Source organism: Oreochromis aureus, linkage group 7 (genome assembly GCF_013358895.1).
Source record: "Oreochromis aureus strain Israel breed Guangdong linkage group 7, ZZ_aureus, whole genome shotgun sequence".
NCBI lineage: Eukaryota > Metazoa > Chordata > Actinopteri > Cichliformes > Cichlidae > Oreochromis > Oreochromis aureus.
Genome location: NC_052948.1, coordinates 62150871 through 62171160, shown reverse-complemented (window position 1 = coordinate 62171160; position 20290 = coordinate 62150871). Strand labels below are relative to the sequence as shown.

At 41.0% G+C, this 20290-nt stretch overlaps 2 protein-coding genes and 1 long non-coding RNA gene across 7 annotated transcripts in view; 1 reads left to right on the top strand and 2 right to left on the bottom strand.

Annotated features, from left to right (window-relative positions):
- The window catches only part of LOC116325248 (Golgi apparatus protein 1-like), a 36447-nt gene extending 34119 nt beyond the window's left edge, over positions 1-2328 (bottom strand). For 3 of the 5 annotated variants that reach the window (XR_005613820.1, XM_031746086.2, XM_039615054.1), the window contains exon 1: positions 1626-2327. Coding sequence is in view for 4 of the 5 variants with exons in the window: in XM_031746086.2 (XP_031601946.2) it covers positions 1626-2063 (438 nt within the window). In the remaining variant the exon portion in view is untranslated. Of the gene's footprint in view, positions 1-1625 lie in introns of all 5 variants that reach the window. The other 2 variants (XM_039615053.1, XM_031746084.2) reach the window with 1 other exon arrangement.
- LOC120441148 lies at positions 731-6421 on the top strand. Its single transcript, XR_005613821.1, has 3 exons — positions 731-992; positions 2844-2926; positions 6286-6421. It is a non-coding gene; the product is annotated as an uncharacterized LOC120441148 (long non-coding RNA).
- On the bottom strand, positions 4173-16439 carry rfwd3 (ring finger and WD repeat domain 3). Its single transcript, XM_031746089.2, has 13 exons — positions 16168-16439; positions 10869-11149; positions 10526-10788; positions 10344-10399; positions 9202-9384; positions 9030-9121; positions 7988-8102; positions 7627-7870; positions 7246-7396; positions 6986-7162; positions 6657-6871; positions 6312-6526; positions 4173-5029 (listed from the first exon to the last, which is right to left on the bottom strand). The coding sequence occupies exons 2-13, from the start codon at positions 11147-11149 to the stop codon at positions 4886-4888; spliced, it is 2136 nt and encodes a 711-aa protein (XP_031601949.1). The 5' UTR covers positions 16168-16439; the 3' UTR covers positions 4173-4885.
- Positions 16440-20290: the final 3851 nt, after the last annotated feature.

Sequence of the window (20290 nt, the reverse complement as noted above, 5' to 3'; positions counted from 1 at the left end):
CCAACAATTGCCTGGATAGCGAAAATATGTTAAAGTTAAAAAGCTCATAACGTTTTTTCTGCATATTGTATTATAAAGGCATACAGCTTCCTCTCAGAATGAAATAGAGATTTATTTGCAGGGAATAAACAGATGCCCACCTTTTCTCAAAGACCAAAGATGCGGAGATTTATTATTTATCCTAATTTTACTAAAACTATCATCCTACAGTCTATCCATAATCTCAATGTGTTTCCCTGATTAGACATCAATGCAGCTAGTCAAACCAGGTACCTTCCCTGTTTAACCAGGCCAGTCATTAAGGTCATCGAGTGTACATAATTCCAGCTGCTGTGATAATCTAAAAGAAAATAAAACTCTGTAAGAAAGGTTAACTGTTACGTTATCTTCATATTGATACATATATATAAAAATACATACACTTTTTAATTTATTTCTAGTAGAACTAAAGATAACATCACAATTTAATGTCTCACTCTATTGTTAACCATTTTTTGGTTCCTTTTCAGCACAAGCCTCCTCTGCTACTGCAAGAGCATGAAGGCTAGATTTAAATGACTTTTGTTGTTAAGAAAAAGAAAAAAAAAGAAGGTTGTTCTTAGATTAGTGCACATCTAAGAACATCCCAAATGTTGCCTCTTGTGGTCAAAGCTGAAATCACATTTCCACGGGGTAATTACAAAAGGTACCTTTAACAGCGCCAAGTCAACACTCACAACCCCAAAACCACAGAGGGTCCGAATAACGGGGCTGCACAGGCAGGCCACCAACAGCCATCAGACAAAATAGGTCCTAACACTTCAGTCTGTCTCATATCAATCTTTAACACATGACAACCGCACACTAGGTGGACAACACCCCTATCAATCACCATCGGGGTCTGAAGTTAAGAGTCAAAAATCTTAAAATCACCCAGCAGCAGGTTTGGTAACGTTATCTGGGTTAGCATCTCGCCAAGGCTACCAGAGCTAGCGACAACTGCTGCCGAACAGGTAACAGCTTTAATGTAAAGTCACTCGGTTTAAAAAGTTACCCGGTTACCCATCTGTCCACGTCACAGAGTGCCGCTGGGTTTCTGCGGACTGTTATACCAGCAAAGGAGCATTTTCTTTGATAATTTAACATTTAACCGCTAGCTAATCCGAAACATACGTGGTGTTTTAACTACTCCGTAGAGCACCAACAATCCACCAGTTTTAGCCCAATATTAAATCCCTATAGATACTCTGATCTAAGCTTATAGTTAATCTGTGTCGGCAATATATTCTGACAAATTCGGCCTGTTAATAGTCCAACTTTTATTTAAATGGTAACCAGTTTCTTTTTTTCCTTATCCACGTCTCACTTTTCCAATTTGAAGCATTCAGGTGAGACACAGTTCCTTGCATTCCTGGCACTGTAGCACGCCGAATTGAAAACTAAACTTCAACGACTAAGAAAACGTTTTGAGTCCTCTCATGCACAGGGTGTTACATTAAAAACGATACAAAAAATCATAAATTGCTGTAATTTTGCCTGGCGTTTGGCGTGACGTTGTCTGGTTGCTAGCAGCTAGCTTTAGCTCGTTCTGCAGGCACACCCTGCATTTTTCTCCAGGATTAAAGCTACCATTCTCGCGAATATACCTCTTTCCTGTCCTGGAGACACTCCAACACCGCCAGGTTGTTGTTCCAGGAGTGTTTGGGGCAAAGCCGGGTCAGGTCGTCTCTGCACACCGCCTCCTCAGCCAACTTCCAGCCGGTAGAGCGCCTCCGAGACAGCGAGGCCCCAGCGCCTTGGTTCCTCTCATCGACTCCAGGGTTCCCCGCAGCGAGCCCCAGACCTCCAACTTGGTTCTGCATTTTATCGACACCGGCAATAAGTTTCTTAATAGCATTGTTTTGAGCTTGAATCAGATGTACAAACAAAAAGATGCACATCAAGAGCAGGAGCAGAGGAACACGTATGCAGTCCGCCATCTTCACAGAGCCAGTCAGCCTGCTGCTGCCTTCAGGAGCTGTCGGAAATATGGGAACTGAGGATAAAGTTCCAGACAGATTGTTTTCTTCTAGTGAATAGTTCATAAATATTTAATAAGTCCTCGTGGGTTCATGCTGTGAGTCATCCAGCCATGGAAATGTCTCTTCCCGGCATTCTTTATCATATTAGTTTAGTGTAAAGCTGAATCTTTTATAAAGTTAATTAGTTAAATTAAAACCTGTGAACAGTGTGTGAAAACTTGATGTCTAACAATCTATACAATGTGGTTCAGAGCAGTTAAGTGACTGCTGTTCCAGTTTAATTGGTGAGATCTGTTTACACCTCCCAGTCCAGATCTAAGCTGCACATTTGGTCATGTTTCCTCTGCCTGGAAGTATGTTATGATTAAAGACCTTTCAGTCACAAGACTGCTGCATTTGTTAAGCTCACAATAACTTATTTGATTTCAAATTCATAAGTGTGACTTCAAAGCAGGGCGCTACTAATGTTGTGACGTACAGAGTATCAGCCTGAGAACGGAGAGGGATCCAGGCTGTTTTCAGGGGATGTTTTTTTTTTCCATTAAAGAACACAACACAACTGTCTCAGTCACTCTGGTGTGTGAACGTGAAACACACATGTAATGGTAAGTTGAGAGCTCTTTCAACTGATTCATGTCTTAAAATGGGCTACAGAGAAAGTGTTCTAGTGGATTTTATGGAAATAAATAATTGTAATTGGTATTTTCATGGCGGAACTTTCAAAGTGTGCATTGAAACCGACACAATACCTCAATGTTTCTCAAATATCATCAGCTCGGCATTTTCAGCCCTCAGGAGTGGTATGGTGGATCTCTTTATCAACAGAACTCTTCTTCCTTTAAGAGTCACCATAGACGATCATCTGCCTCCATCTCACCCCTGTGCTAAGGATAGGGTGAGACAGCGACTCTGCGGTTTCCTTTAAGGTAACACATAAAAACATTAACTAATTAGAAATGGCAAGCTTAAGACAGTAATTCAAAATAATTAAAGAATAATTAAAGAATTAGAGTGGGAATTTCTAGTAAAATGCTAGTTGCAGAGGGTTTTTTAATGTTGTTTTCTTACTACATGTACCTTTAATAACAGCTGAAAACATGTAAAAATTATAAGCTGTGTCCAAAGCTGTGGTACTGCACACAAGAAACCACTTAAACTTAAGTGATGTGCCACCCAGGATCAATCAAGCCGCGAGTTCAGACTGGATATTTTTTAATAAGAAAGTTAAGATTTTAGGAATAACACAAAGACAAACAGTAGTCAAACGTGCATTGAAATGATGTTGCATGCAGTTTTTACTGTCTGTGCAATCTCTATAAATCAATAAGTCACAGATAAATGAGAGGCCTCCGGAAGCATTTACAGAGGATGACTGAAAGCACTACTTTGAACAGGAATGATGTGGTCTCGTCTTGTGGCTAATACATGTCTGAAGCAGAATGTAGGTGTAGTTCAGTGTACTTTCTTCAAAACAAAGGAACTGTTATATGTAGCTAGGTTTTTACAGCTTGCAAGACTTTTGGTTTAAACCTGACAAATTATGTATATTGTCATAGTTTTGATGTGCCCAATTTTTTTTAAAACAATAATAAAAAAAAAAAAACAGTAAGAAAAATGCCTTAAAAGAGGAGCTGTTGTCGGATATTTTATTTCCAACAAAAAGCTTTTAAGAAGATAAGATTTACGAGCAGTCCATGAAGGCAGCATCTAGCTGATTTGCTCAGCTGGTAGAAAAACTGAAAGTTTCTAGACTGAACCATCCCATGGCGACAGGCCGCAGAGTTCTAGTCAGCACATTCATCTCATGTAGGAGGCCCTAACAACTGATCTGGTGGTCAGTCTCCATCGTAAGCAACCACAGTCACGATGAGAGACCAAATGTCAAAGAGCAGAGAAACAGTAAAACCTACCAACACCTACTCACAGGGTTGTTCCCGGTCGATTTTACACTCCAAGTCTCACAATCTGAAACTAAATCTAGTTTCTGTTCAGCACCCAGCTTTGATCCTCAGCATAAATCAGTCTGGATCATAATTTTAGCTGATCTGTTTTCTGATAATCCAATGGAGAAGAAATTTTTCTACAGCTGATAATCCCTTGAGATTATCTGGGGGAAAAAATAAAAATACTACATACGAACACAAGTTAAAAAATAAATAAATTACACAGCAGTTTAAATCCGACATTTTGACTTTATTTAAAAATAACACATTTTTTATTAACTTTTGAAGGCGTACACAAACAGCTGGTAGCAAATATACATATATACAACTTCCTTTAAAAAGACAAAGAAAGTAAACTTTTAAACGACAGCAGATTACTTTGGCACTTTGTGATCCGCGTCAGAGGGCTAAATAAAATCTGACTCCGATAACGAGCCACAGAGACGGACAGAGTTTAACAGAAATGAAAACCTGAAATTTTTAAAAGGCGGACAAAAAAGAAAAGAAAAGGGGGGCTTATGTTGAATTTTTGGGGAAACCCTGAAAATCTGATAAATTTAGCATCAGGTGTTGGAAAGTCCTCCTTGAACTAACCGAACTCACTTTCATGACAAAGATAGACGAATTTGGGCTACATTCATGTTTTCTTTCACACACAGACATTATTAATCTGATCTTTGGCTCCTGAAATCACAATCATATGGTGAACAGAAATGATCCGCCTGCGTAATTTGAATCGCTTTAAAAAGAAGAAGCGATGAGCGCGAAACACTTCCTCAGGCCGATCACTCGCAGCAACCCGTTCAGCGGTGTAAACGCACAGGTGAAAGTTTAGCAGCATTAAATTTCCCACAGTTGCTCACACCCGGCGTCCTCTCCTCGTAGGACTGAGGTTTGTCTCTTGGTTTTCTGCTCTCGTCGTGTTCACCCACTCCTCCCACTTCACTCCCACTTGTAGAGCTTCAGCATTTTCTCCGTAAGCGATGCCAAAAAGTGCTCGCCGTTCACAGAAAACGGGCTGATGTCCAGCACCGGGAGGTCGGCCGGTAGCTTCTGGCGCAGAACGCCGCTGCCGGCGTCCCATACCTGAGGAGGAAAAGGAGAACGAGATGACAAAGCAGACAGAAGCATCAGGAAACATTTAAGCTTCAAGCTTAACATTCAAGAAAAAAATAAGAATATTAATACAATTTTAAAATCTAAAGACAAAATCAGGACACCTTTGGCAAAGTCAAAAGTGGAAACTGACTCATCAGAAATGATCATATATAACTTTTAAAAACAAACATTCAAGAAAAAAAATTATCTAAACTATCAAATAAGCAAGTCTCAGTAAGTGTGATTGTGAGTCATTCAGTAAATAATTAATTGCGTAAGTAGGTCAGTAACTAAATATGCAAGCACATGAGTAAGGTGGTAAGTGAGTGACTGATTAGCTAAGGCCTCAGTGTCAGTCAGAGACCCTGTGGCAACCTCCGGCCTGTGGAGGTGAAATGGGATCTAAAGAGGGTGTTGCACTGAAAACCTTTGTGATTGCTTCAGTTCTTAGCAGGTTGTTGTGAACACCCACAGTTTGCACACCTTTACCAAGCAATTAAAATAACTGTACTCAAAATACGAGCACAATTAAAAAGAATTTGGGGTAATATTTCATATTTAAAAAATTATTCAATCAAGGAAAAAAATCTGGGTTAAAAAAAAGAATCACTGATTTTCTTTAATGTTTTTTTAAAAAGCGACATAAAAAAACAACAACTGCATTTCGTTGCCTTGTACTTGTGACACGTGCAATGGCAATAAAGTTGGATTCTATTCTATCTACATAAACTCTCGGACACTTGATGTTACTAAATATTACAAAACATAATTGGGAATTGAATAATTATTACATTTAATAAATAAAGTTATTTAATAGATTCCTTTAATTTAATAAATGAATTTATTTAATACATTTATTTATTTTAATATAATATAATATAATATAATATAATATAATATAATATAATATAATATAATATAATATAATATATTAATAATATAATAATATAATTTACTAAATTGAAATTACACCCCCCCCCCAACAAAAACAACAACAACAACAAAAAAACCCACTTTGGGTGAAGCAATTAATACTTAAAAAAAAATAAATAATAAAATGATATGGTATTTAGATTTATACATTTCAATTAATTAAAAATGCAAAAATAATTTAACTAAGGAAACCACAAATATTTTACATAAAACAAATATGAATAAAAAATACGAAATTCATTAAAATAATTAAAATAAAAGCTGATCATTTATCAAAAAATAAAATAATAATTTGCTCTTTCAAATAACAGACAAGTGTAAATGTAAAAGGACTGACCATAGTGGAGTTGGAGGCCTCGTCCCCGGCACAGACCAGCGTCCCGCCTCCGTCCGGACTCCTGAAGACGGCGTTCTTGGTGAGCAGTTTGCAGGACGAGCCGGCGTTGAACGTCTGCACCGGCTCGCAGGAACAGCTGGGCAGTTCACTCGAGTCCTGCTGAGGGGTTCGAGTTAGCGCCATGAGGACACAGCGCAGAGACGGATTGGAGCGACCTGCAGGGGAGACGATGGTTACTCAAAAGGTGCCATGGGAGGGTGAAAAGTTTAGATCATGTGACACCGCCTCCATCTTTTACCTACACTTTGTGGTTTTCTATCAGGGACTGAGGGGTCAGGGTCTTACCGGGCCTATATGTGACGAGACAGTGTCGACTCTCCGTCTCCACCTGGATGTCGGTGCAGCCGGAGGTCTCCAGGGGCAGGACGTGGGGCCTGTAGGTGGCCTCGTTCACCTGCTCCCAGAAACACCCGCCCTCCAGAGAGCCAGCAATGAGCCCCCCACATGGGAATGAGCTGGACGCCGCCCGCGGGACGTAACACAGAGATGCCACCGGACATCTGGAAACATCACACACCCACAATTCAAAGTTTTTAGTAAAGTGAATTTGTGAAACCATGGTTTAATAAAACTTTTGGTCTTACTCGCTCTGCCTTCGTATGTTTTTTGTGTACCTGGAGCGCAGCGGCACGAGCTCCTGCACGTGGGTGCTGGTGTCTCTTGTGTCGTAGATGAGCACAGAGCCGTTGCTCAGGCCAGCGTAGATGTAGTTACTGTTGTCCAAACACCAGCAGCAGCTCCACACTGGTTTACCCGCATTATAGGTCTGAACCACCGTGTTGGTCAGCAGGCTGGAACAACACAACAACACATTAACTCACAGGCACGCACAACTCAACCCTCTGTGAGGCTGGAGATGCTGGCGTGCTCGTACCTGGTCAGTTTAATAGTGTTGTCCAATGCAGCAGACAGCAGCAGGCTGTCGTTCTGCCTGTTGAAGGACAGACCTCGGATCTGTTTGCTGTGGATGGGAACATACTGACTGGCCCTCATGTTCACCACACTGACCTTCTTTACCCCGCACCCTGAATGGAGGAAAAGAGGAAGGCTATGAGGAAAAAGGGGAAGCTGAGTGATTCAAAACACACACACACACACACGCTAACTCGGGTGATCTATCAGTGGAACTTCTCTCATATGTGTGCATGTCTAACGCGACTACATTTACACAACTAATGCGGGGTGAAACTGTTCTTCGCGTCTGGTCTGAGCGATAAAGAATCACGCTTGTCAAGAGGAAGGAAGGATGTCTCACCGGGCACCAGCGTGGTGTGAGGCGACGGCTGTGAGGCCAGCAGGCAGCTCAGAGGTTCACAGTACGATAAAACCCTGCAGCCCCCGGCCTGAGACACCAGCACCGCCTTGGAGAAGCTGTACTGAGCAGACCTGGAGCCGTCCGCCCTCTGAGACAGGCTGAGGACATGGGAGGAGGAGGAGGACGTGGAAGAAGAGGCAGGATTCAGGTTCCTGCTCGTCTGGGCTATGAGGGCTCTCAGCTCCTGTACGAGGGAGAGAAGGCAGATTATTAGCATCACATTCCTCACTAAAGCAGAGGGAGACTTATTCACTTTAATTGTGTTTAACTAGAACCACAAGCACAAAAACACATGAAATACCTGCAGCTCCTGCTGTGCTTGCCCGTATTTGTTGGTGACGACCTGCAGTTTGATTTTGTACTGAGCCGACTCCAGTTCAGCCTTCCTCCTCAGAGACTGCTCCTGCTCCAGAGACCTACAAACACGTTGCTGGGAATCAGTCATGAGACTAACGACCCGCAGTCTAAATCCACCTGACATGTCACTATATAGTTACTGATCCTGATCTACTGAAATCTAACAAGAACAGCACAAACAAGGACAGCTGAAGTTGGCTTATACAATTATTCATAATTTGTGCCATTTTGACAGCAGGCCTATGAATCCAGACTGGGAAAGAGTGTGCAAGAACAAACTGAAAGATTCATTCTTTTGCTTTGTCATCGTGACCTGATTTTCATTTTCAGGCTTGTCAAACAGGCAACTGTGAGCTGGCTGCAGGTTCTGTGATCGTCACTGTAATTAGATTTTTTTTTTTTTTTACATGATGGCAAAGCAACTTTTCTGCTGATGCCATTAAGATTCCAGTACACCCTCTGCACTGTTCGCTTTGCATGGCACCGCAACATGATCTTACAGTCGCTTGTTTATGCTAGCTGCTAAACCTGCAGGTAGTCACTGCAGTGTTCTCCTGAACAACAGGTGTCGCCACTATAGCCACTTCAACGCTGATACAGGAAGAGAAAAAGTCAAAATCTGAGTGTTAATCGAACAATCTGTGACTTAATCGAGAAAATTGAGAGGTGGTCTAACAGCCGAAGTGAAACCGTAACAGTGACAGATGTGACATCGTGTTCACCATCCCAGTTTTGTGTGGGTCTGGTGGAGGAGCGACCCAATAAGATGTAAGACTAGAGATCTTTTAGAGTCCCTGTTTGCCAATTACAAACAGATTCCTTCATTTGCCATCATAAGGGTCAGACAGCTGCTGTCAATTTAAAGTGATGATTCTTTAATGGTTTATCTTTCATTTCATAAGCAAATATTTAACAGTTTATAAACAGAGTTCACTCAGGATTCTTCCCACTGGAGGTGCGTTGAAGCAGAGAAGGCGATCACTCACTTCTTTAAGCTCTCTTGCTCCGTGTTGTCCAGCGCTCTCAGTTTTGGAGCGTACAGGAGCACGATGTCGGAACGCTTTGCTTTCTTGTTACACTAAAATCACAAAAAAAACCAATTATATTTTAACCTTCGATCTTCCACCTGTGATCGATGGGATTTCTCTTCCTTCTCACCTGCGGACATTTAGCGGATGGGCTCTGAGCTTTCAGCCAGCGCTGGATACAGGTGTAACCGAAGAGGTGACCGCACCGCAGAGCGGCGAGTCTGTGCTCGCCGGCCGTCGTCCACGCCTCGAAGCAGATGGTGCAGGTGTCGCCTTCATTCTCGTCACTGGGAGACAGAACTGCTGAGGACACCTGGAAGCAGGGAGGATCAACAGTTAATGATATTTTTTGTAATTATCCTAAAAACAAAAAACAACAACAACAAAAAAAACCTGGGGACAGCGTTTTATCAGCGAATGCGAGTTCTTTTTAGTCTGTCAAAGTGTTTCATTTGCATTTACTTGTTGCACCATCTTGCGGTGGAAAGTGGCATTACAGAAATGGATCACGTGAGGCTTGAGTTGATATTTTCCACATAAAGCCTAAGTAGTTTGGACAGAAATTCTTGGCATTATGTCTTCTTTAATTAATTAATTATTAATATTTAAGCAAAAGTTGGATTTGTAAGACTGTTGGGGAATGAAATTTAAGACCAACTGCACACTTATCAAAGAACGCATCTGTTACTTGGTGTTGTACGGAGCTGGTTTTGTCCAAGGACTACTGTACAAGATTACACTTGCTACAAAATGATGATGGTGAACATATTTTTCTTTCTTGGTTTTTCACACAATAAAGAAACCCTGCTTTTTGTGGGTGCTAGAATGAAAACAAGTGAGACCACTTTGGAAAATCCCTAAAAGACACAATTTTAGTGTAATCCATCTGTGTCATGGTGGTTACAGATAACTGCAGATGATAACTACAAGTTCACAGAGCTTGTGAACCCAATTAAGAGAGGATGAAGCGAGGGCTGGTACCCCATGGTCGGTGACCAGGCCCCTCCACCTACTGAGGGCCAACTGACTCTGTGTGTGGTAAACCCAAGCACACTTTAAGAAGACACCAAACATCACAGCAAATATAAGCAAAAATTACTTTTCTTCAGAGGTATCTGCATACTGATCCTGAGATTTTTTTTCCAACCAAATAATTTTTGAATAAAGGTATCCTAAAAACAATTTTAAAATGTATTAAAAAAAAGAAAAAAAAAGAGTTTTACATGTGTAAAAAGCACAAGAAAGCACAAAAGAAAAAGGTCTGAAAGCTACCTGAACATCCTGGACTTGAGCTTCTGCCCTCTCGGGTTCTGCCGTGGCAGTGGAGTCTGAACAGAGATAAAAATCATCGTGGAAGCTCATTAGTTACCTTAATGTATCATAAGCACAACTGCAGCTTCATGATAAAGCTTTAATCAGGGTGATTTCTTGAAATGGATTCAGCTCAGACTCACTGGTCGTAGCGGCTTCCTGTGGTTGAGCAGGTTGGACGGTGGCGCTGAGGTCAGACCTAGCAGGCGGCGCAGGGTCGATGGGCTCTGCAGCAGCAGCCGTGCTCTCTTCTTCACCCTCTGCCTCATCCTCAGACTCACTAATCTCAGTGGTGCTGCCCGACTCTGGCTCTGCTGTGCCGGCAGCTGGCGCTCGCAGCAGGAAGTCTGGAAAGCCTCTAGAGGGTGCTGCAGTCTGGCTCGGATAGTGCACTCTGAGGCCCTGCCTGCACCACAAACACAGGTTTATCACCTTGATGAAGCACACAAAACACATGTGATGTTTCTTCTGTGCTGTCCAGCTTACCTGACTCTCCTTCGTATTGGCGGCGTAGATGTAGCCCCGCCCACCGCCCTCTGACTAAACGCCCAAGTGGCAGGAAGCCTTGGAGGAGCATAAGCTGCCGCCTGTCCCTCAGCGCTGCCATCATCATCATCATCTTCGTCTACTTCAGTGCTGCTGCCAGAGTCGGACATGACGAGAGCAGCGTTGGCGTTCTCAGCATCATCTGCAGGAGCTGCAGCGCCACCCTCTGGCTGCCCAATCCCCTGCAGCTCCACAGGAGAGTCTACCTCCATGGCCTCCATCTGCAGGGTAGCATTATGTGTATCAAAAAGCAAAAATTTTAAAAAACAAACAAACAAACAAACAAAAAAAGACAGGAAACTACATTATTTTCTGTTTAGTCAGGAACTACATGCAGACTAATCGTGGCTGATGTGTAAACACGTCCAAACGTCTAAGTGTGGGGTAAATACACGGTATAAACGGTATATGGTAGAAACTACATGAATTTGGCCAATGGTAGAGATTTTGACTATACTGCTTTACCGCAATAGCTCATGTTGATGATGTCATCAAGCTGTGCCTGTTTTGGTTGAAAGTATCGCAGTGGCTGCAAGCTATCATGGAGCTTACAGGTGGGGAGGAGGAGGAGGTGCGCATAAAGAAGGAAGCAACGTCGGTCATATGGACCTGGTTTGGGTTTAAGCAGTCAGAAGTTAAGCAGAAAAATATCATTTGCAAATAATAGTAATAGCGAAGAAAGGGAATACAAGTAATTTGTTTTATCATCTCAAAACAAAGCACGTTTTGGAATATGAGGAAAGCCAAAAACTGCGCCTTGCAAACACAAACTTTGTGGCCCTACACACCAGCAGACTGATCATTTTCGAGCCTTTTCCAAAGGCACATTTTGCACTTTATTTTAAACAATTCAGAATCTTGTGTTTTGCCAGTATTTTACTTGTATTTTTTTGATCAAAAATCTTTGAGAATTTATCTTCATTTTTATTTGTTATTTAAGAATTTTTTGTTACATTGTTTGGAAAAAGATCTGTTACATCTTAAAAATTATTTGAAAAGTTTTGTTAATTTAAATTTTTTAAGAAAGGTTTTGCACAATAAATGTTCTTAAAATGGCATGCTATACTGTTCAGTCATTTTGACATATATATGCAGAAGAAAAGAATATATCGTGATATATATCGTTACCGCACATACTTCAAATTACACCGCAATATGGATTTTAGGCCATATCGCTCAGCCCTAGTTTGCGCTGTGTGGCTCATTAAATAATAACAATAATCCTTACTTCCCTTCTGCTATAGAAGTTTCCACTGGGTGATCGCTGCAAACTTTATTCTTTATAAAACCTTAAAAAGCCAAATTCCACAACAAAACCTTTCATATGTTTAATATGACTCATCCCTGCACACTGGACAGTAAACAAGCAAATCTCTAGTGTAGGGCTGCCACAATTAGTCACGATTACGTCGACTATCAAAATCGTCGATGACTAATTTAATAGTCGACGCGTCGTTTGAAGCTTTGTAAGATCACAAAAGACGCAGGAATAAGTAGTAGGATTTAAGAGTGTAATAACGGCCTGAAACAGAAGATGGCAGCACTGCATGTACAAGGATGCCAGCTGCCATTAAACCCCGAAGAAGGAGCTGTGTCCCAGAATTCATAGCGCAGCCCAGCGCAGCCCTGCTCAGATTCCAACAATGGCGGCAGCTAGTTAGTTTTAATATTACTCTTATTATTCTTTCTGGGTCACAAAATAAACGTTTAACATGTTTTCAGGCGAGAATGTAACTGTGTAAACTTCAAATATCTGCTCAGTTTATCAAGACACCACATATTTTCAAAAGTACTCCGACGTTTTGGGAGACGTCTGTTACCCACCAGCTCGATAGCTAGCCGGGGTTGTAGGCTCACTAGAGCCGGTGAGAACACCGGACTCCCGGCAAATCGTTTTCAAACCCACCGCCGTCTTTCGCTACTCAGGTTAAACATGATATATAAGTCACTTAGATAACTTAAAAATGTTATTGTTTGGCTTTTTTTCGTATTTTATTTGTTCCTGAGTAAATCGGTTTGGCTGAGATTAAAGTTATAGTTTTTACACAGCTGAATAAACGTCAAGCAGACAACTGATTATCAGAAGTGTGAGATACTCGAGAATATACTCCGGTGTCCTGTTATATTTTAGATAGCAAGGAGCAGACGGCTGAGTTTATTAAACTTCACTGAAACAATCTGCAGATTTCATTAAAATTTAATAAACTATCATCTTGTCTTTATTTTTAGTTAGCACATACCTTAAACACTTAAAGCTGTAAGCTAATGATAGTTATACAAGAGCAGATGCATGCTGGTGCAATAAGCTGTACGTTTTACATCCACTGGATGCATGATCTGATTAGTCGACTAATCGCAAAAATAATCGGTGACTAGTCGACTATCAAAATAATCGTTTGTGGCAGCCCTACTCTAGTGCCTCTCGTGCACCTGACCAGGTTGTCCATCGGAAACAGATCACACCTCGATTCTCCTCACCCTGAGTTATGTCCCTCTAGTAAAGAGTAGGGCAGGGCAATATGGCCAAAAATATTTATCACAATATATATATAAAAATTTGCGATAACGATATAACTGACAATTTAATTGACGCGAGACAAAATACTTTACAACTCCAGAACTTTATTAGTGCAAAAAAAAAAAAAACCCATCAATATATTTTCACTTAAACAAGCAGCTGTTTTTTATGTGCATTCAAGATATATAAAAATTTAACAGTGCAAATGCAAATTCCTCGCTGACAGTTTACCCAAAAGGCATTTCCAGTGGAAATTGGCCGACATATCCTCAGCATAACCATGTATAATATCCACAGAACTTAAAAAGAGGTTATACACACACAATGCGGTAATATTATATTGAAGCACAGTACGTATCACTCCGGGAGGTTCCTGACTATAGTAGGTTCCTCCGACAATCCATCAGGCGGTGCGGCTTCGTAGGTAGGTTAGCAAAGTCGTACTAAAACATTTTTTGACAGATTTTTGAGCACCGTGTACCACATAAAATCGGTTTGGTAATAACGGTAATAACAACGGCTCGCTTGAATGCGCAACCAAAAAATGTGCTTTGGTGTGTATCTGACAGACGAAAGCCAAACCAGTTCCACATCACTGAAGTTGCACCTTTTTTACAAACCAATTCTGGTTCATCTGTTTCATTCAACGATCCACTTTCGCCCTTCTCATTCTCCGTTGTCATGATGCTTTTTCCATCATGTGCATATGAAAACAAAGGCACTGCGCATGCACGTTTTACCCATATTCTATCGCGATATTTCATTTTCTTATCATTGCCTAACATTATACCGGTATTACCGTGAACGGTATGATGTGGCCCAGTCCTAGTCAAGAGGCACAAAAAGAGAAGGGAAAAAAAAAGAAGAAGAAGGAAGTCTGCGATAACTTGGAATGAGGAGATGGTGTGAGATCTCAACTACAGAGACTGTCAAGTCTTATCCAAACAAGAAAGGGGGGTAACAAAAGTCCTGCTTAACGCAAAGAATATAGCCTTCAGCAGTGAGAACGTATGTACAAGTCAAAGGGAAGTGAAAACAAACGCATGCCAATGAAAACTACAGAAAGAATATGGAGTGGAAAGTCCAGCAGCACATCATGAGTGAAGTCTGGAGTGGAGAGGCTACCCTAGAGTAGTGGAGTGAGCCAGTGAACCAAATCTGTTCTTTAACAGCTTTCAACCTGTGGCTGCAGCTCCCTCCTTTCCCACACTGAGCCTTCCTGCCATACACTTTCACCCCTCCTCACAAGGCTCACTGTGTTTTCCAAATTTTACAACTCCTCCCCCCATCTGTCACCTCACTGCTGACTAGATCCAGAGTGGTCCCCATGGGGCCAGTAGTCCTCACAGCTTGTGCTACCCAGCTATGTGGTTCTTCAGGATCTTCAGGACAAGCCCGAATCTGGAAAAGGTCCCCATGCAGCGGAAGAGGTCACGGAGGTCACATACCTTGTGGCTTTGCCCAAGACAGACCTGTGGCACTATCAGCACAAATCAGCTCAGGTCCAGCTCAGGTCCATGATCAGCCCGTTTATGGACCCCCTTCAGGCAGTCTCTACCTGCTCAACTATCTCTACACCCACCTGGACAAGCCAACAAGCACAGTTTAAGAAAAAAATGTTTGTTTGTTTTTTAAATAATATTTTTTAACTTCTCCAGTGACTTTAACACTATCTGTCCAACTCTACTAGGCGATAAGCAAAGATGAGGGAGGTGGACACACACAGTGTGTGGGGGACAGTGTGGTCAGCAACCCGGGCCCCTGCAGGGACCAGCACCTCTCCACCACAGACTTCAGCTACTGCAGAGACCTGCTACCTTCAGAAGTTGTCTGATTATTCTGCAGCAGTGGGATGTAACAGAAAGGGTGATGAGGAAGACTACAAGACTGTGGTGGGAAACTTAGGTGATGCAAACAGATCTATCTGCAGCTTAACGTGGCAAAGACTTAAAGTTGGTTGTGGACATGAGGAGGATTGGAACACCATTGTTTCCATTCATGGGGCATGCTGCGGAAGCAGACTGAGGGTAGGGAACACCAAAATGACTATGTATAATATAAATTACATTAATCTATAGTCTATATTTCTAGCATTTAGATTAGACATTATTTAACTAGAAAACACGTTAGGTCTGATTTTAAAAGCATCACTAAGCTAAAATGTGAATAACCTACAGTTAAAGCAGTCATTATCAACAAACAGCTGAAAACCCATTCCTGAAAAGTGTCTACCATGTCATTCCAGCGGATACTCTTCGCTGCGCTCCCTGGGGGACGCAGGCGCTTTCTTCGGTTGAGCCCCGAACTAAAGCCCGAGGTCATCGAGGCCTCGGAGCAAGAAAACCGCCAACAGTCACTGCTATTCAAACTCCACTCAGCTTCACCTTGATTGTTACTTATCGGCACAAGAGCAACGTTATACAATCTGGAGAGAACACCTGTTGTTTTCTGTGATTTCCGTTTTACCTCCTGATAACCACGGAGCTAAAGTTAGCTAGCATTGGAGAGGAACGATTCAATAAAAACGCTTTAATGCAAATTTGCTCTAATGTAGTGCTTAAACATATTGGTGTATTACCAAAGGTAATGGTAACTATTGTACGTACACAAAAAAGCAAAAAGCAAAGTAAACGTTAGTAGGCTCGTTATTAGCGCTGTTAGCCAGCTTGGCTGTGCAGTGCTCGGGTAGTCGTCGCGGCGCGGTTAGGAACGAACACCTACCTGTGAGGGTTTAACAGCGGCCGATCCCGGTCTCAACTTCCACAGTAGTTAGCAACATGGCAGAAGCAAGTCGAAGACGCAAATCTAGAGCGTCCAGCTGTTGTGTTGACGAGTTACCACTTCTTCTCACAGCGGTTAATGCAGTCAGGCACACCCGCCTTCAGAGCTCGAATCTCCCGGCGCCAGTCCGCTCCGCCCGCTCCATCCTGCCGCTACGTCACTGACGAAGATCGTTTGTAAGTAAGACGATTATCTTCCGGTCAACAGCAGATGTGTGATTTCACAGTATCAAATTGTATCTTTCTGAACTGAAATTATTTTCCAAATTTGAATGAAAATAGAAAACAAATGACGGGAAAATACAAAATCAAAAGATCACGAAACGCTGTATTATATTATTATATGGCAAATTTTTGCATTTAAAAATAGTAATAGTAAGGTTTCCCCTTTATTCGCCTGCACACGTGCGTGAGGGTAGACATAAATACACTTTCTGTGGGGATCATCCAGAAACTGTGACACATCTTTTTTGGTACTGTTCCTCAGAGATTCTGGAAGGAATTTAGCAGGTTTGTTATTGTCGATATTTTAAGGGAGTTTTCTTTACGATGGGAATGTTTTATTCTGTTTCTTTAAGTTCCCCAGGAAGAATGATAAATGTTTTTTTTAATAATAAATTTGTTAATACTTTTAGCTAAAAAATTTTTATCCATAAATGTAAGTTTATTAATAAAAGACCATATTTCTGTCATTTTCTTAAGGATGTGGAATTGTACATACAATCAATATCAGACTCAACCAACAAAAAGGCTCTCAAAACAATATATATATGTGAATTTTTGAGTGTACTCATTTAATATTTTTTTACCCCTGGTTTTGTATGTTCATGTTCTGTTCTTTTGTATAGTTCATCTGTTTGTATGTTGTATACTCATTGTGTGTTCAATAAAGCTCATAAAAAAGTGCGTGAGAGTGTGAAATCAGCGATTCAGTGGTTATACTAACGTAGTAAGAAAAGCAAAATAAAAATATAAAAGGAAGATCGTTTTAAACTTATTTATCAAAAATAATAAAATATGGATTTGAACAATCCATGTTCAATGTTCAGAATGCTCAAAGTGGATGACTAAAGGCATTTCTCTCAGTCAGTCCCCTACTGGTGTTTAGGGAAAAAAGCATCTAATACATAGTTTCACCTCTTATCAGAGAAGCTTCTTCAGTTCTAAGGTCAAATGGTGGAGAGAGACATGGACCCCCTGATGGTCTGTTTACCTAATCACATGAGCCAAGGTGTGAAAATGGGTGTAGGTCACAATCAGCCAAGGTTTTGGGGGAAACCCACTGTGAAACCTAATCCCACCCTATCGTGTGATTTCCTGAGGTCAAAAGGCCCAGAATGTGAGTGGCATCTGGGAAGGGATCTCAAACCTGGATTATAGATGGCAGACAGTTGGTGTCGTAAACCACTTCCTCTGTTCAAAGATTGTGTTCACAGTGGACATAAATGGCTTCTTTCACTCCTCTTTCAAACCATCTGTCTTCTCTGTCCAAAATGTGAACACTGGAAGCCATCCCCATGCAGGAGACCCTGACAGCACTGAGCAGCTCCTTCAGTGGCAGGCTGCAGCACCCACGATGTGGGACGGAGAGATTTCGCAGGTCTCCACAACATGGTCCCTGCAGATAACCACACACACACATTCCATACACAATTGTAACTGTCTCCCTGATGTGCAACATTACCAAGTGCAATTTTTCCTACTATAACAAAGCATTTTATACTATCTTGTATTGTACTTTATTTATTGTATGTAGAATGTAACATTACATTCTATTTTGTACAGTATTTTATTCTGTTTCATCTTATCCTATTCTATTGTGTTTTTTTAAATATTTACTGCTCTTAACTTCTACTTTCTGCCGTGACCAAAAAATATTGTTATCTTATGTGTGTATTGAAACTGCATTAAAGGACTCAATTCAAAAGCCCTGCTCATCAAGGGCCTTAGTATCCATTGTTTTTGTCTTTTACATCAGTAAGAGAAAGAACGTTTTCAACCCCCGTTTTGTGAATCAAGCTGAACCTGTTGTTCACTACAAGCCACACCTCAGTGTGGGAGAAACCCTGATCCCATTTTTCACCAAGCAGCCCAGGTCTTTTATAAATATATTTATAAAAACATACTATAACTATAAACTTTAACAATACTCTTGAACGGGTAGGGCAAAATGCAACTCCATAAAGTCAGAACATAATGTCTTTGAAACACAGACGACAATAAGATAACAAACAATAATCTCGCTGTATTACTACAGTATCGGCAGCAGGGGAGTGTGTGAAGGAGTATCTTCGAATATCTCTGTGATTCAAAAGCCCTGGGGCAACACAGGGTTTTATTTCTCATTTGTTTTTACATCAACAAGACAAAGTATGTGAAGTTTTCACCCCTATTCTGTGAATTAGAGGAACCTCCCTGGATCCTTACAGTTTAAACAGACCTTTCAGGATGTAAGCCACGACTCGGAGGTCAAAAAAAAAGAAGGCGTGTGTATTTTTCATGTATTTTCCTTAATTTTGATGTCTTTCCGTAAAGGAAATCATGTCACACACCGACAAACTTTTGGTCTTTGTAAACACTAGCCCATGTTAGAGAGTGTTCAAAGAGCCAGGAAAGTAATTATTAAGTTGATGGTATGTGATATAGACTCTGGAAACAGAGTCAAATAGTCAAAAAACAGATCAAAAGCATACCACTACTCAGATTTTGAATAAATCTGTGATTTGTTTTGTTTTTGGTTTTTTGGTAGTTATAATGTTTGGTGCCTGTTACAGCTTTAATGAAAGTATCCATGAAAACATTTTATTCTGCATACGCACACAAATCATTTATACCAGCCATGAGTAAAATTCATATTTATGTACAATTCAAAGAATCCAATATTAAATGAAACTACACATTCCTCATACAGTCAAGTGATATAAAACCTGATGATGACTAGATAGGTCTACATTTCTGAAAAAGAAAAAAAACCCCATCAGGTTGAGTGCAAGATTCTCCGGAGGACAAAAAAAGTAATGTCTTCTGTACCAATGTCTGAGAGCCAACAGACCTCGACTGGGTTGCCAAAACTGTGGACAAATAGCACTAAAAGCCTGCGGTCCTGTGAATCTCCATCTGGTGAGAAGCAGCCCCAGGAAACAACTTTCAGCACCACGACGAGACAGACAGCCTGTTGCACACAGCAGTTTTGGAGCTTATCAAACTCACCCTATGCTCAGTTCTGAATGCAATTATCCAACTGCACCACTAAGATATTTGCGTAGGGTGTAAAATGAAACATTCATGTTGTTCTCCCCTTGAAAAATATTACTTTTTCAGATGAGGGGCTGACAAAAACACTGTGGAATGGGCGTTTTATACCTGCAGTACAGAAGATTCTGCATTTGGAGGGCTTCACCCCAGAGGAGTGGCAAAAGCCTACCTGTTTGAGTTAAAAGACACTGTCAATGTTGAACAGAGTCTTACAAATTTGCAAGATAGTGTGACCACTGTGAAAGCGCTAATGTACATAAAGTTGTAGATGACACACACAGATTGTGGTAGGAAAAGTAGAGTTCTGATATGCTTAAGTATCCTTCTTATTTCAAAGATTTAAATTGGTATCGAGCTAAAAATCTAAAAAGATCTTTATTAAATGCAAAACACTCTCAGGAGTGAACCAAATAAACATTTTAAACACTACTTAAAATATCAGTGCTGCTAAATATCTAGAAACAGTGAGCTATCATAGACATGCTTACTGTTTGAAGGGACTGCAGGTGTCTTGGGTCAGAAAAACACATTACAAATCTTGTGCGCCTAAAGGCCAGGCTTTGACAAACGGCAGGACTGAGCGGCTCAGAGTACATGAACATCAGCGTGACATGAAAAAAAAACTGTACTGCTTTTTGTCACTAAAAGTAATACTAAAAGCTACTTTTTAGTAACTCTTCTGTGAGTCCCATTATATAACAGATCAAAGCTCAAAGTATTTTCTGTATTTTAAAGGTGCCTTTTTTAAAGAACTTTCTGCAAATGATGATGAGGACTTTCACCACTAGGTGGGAGCATTTTACCATAAC

Coding starts and splice junctions, on each gene's coding strand:
- rfwd3 (XM_031746089.2), bottom strand. CDS start 11,149: ATGGAGGCCATGGAGGTAGACTCTCCTGTGGAGCTGCAGGGGATTGGG. Junction 7,871..7,987: donor AAGCACAGCAGGAGCTGCAG/GTATTTCATGTG, acceptor TCCCTCGTACAG/GAGCTGAGAGCCCTCATAGC. Junction 6,527..6,656: donor TCTCGTCACATATAGGCCCG/GTAAGACCCTGA, acceptor TCTCCCCTGCAG/GTCGCTCCAATCCGTCTCTG.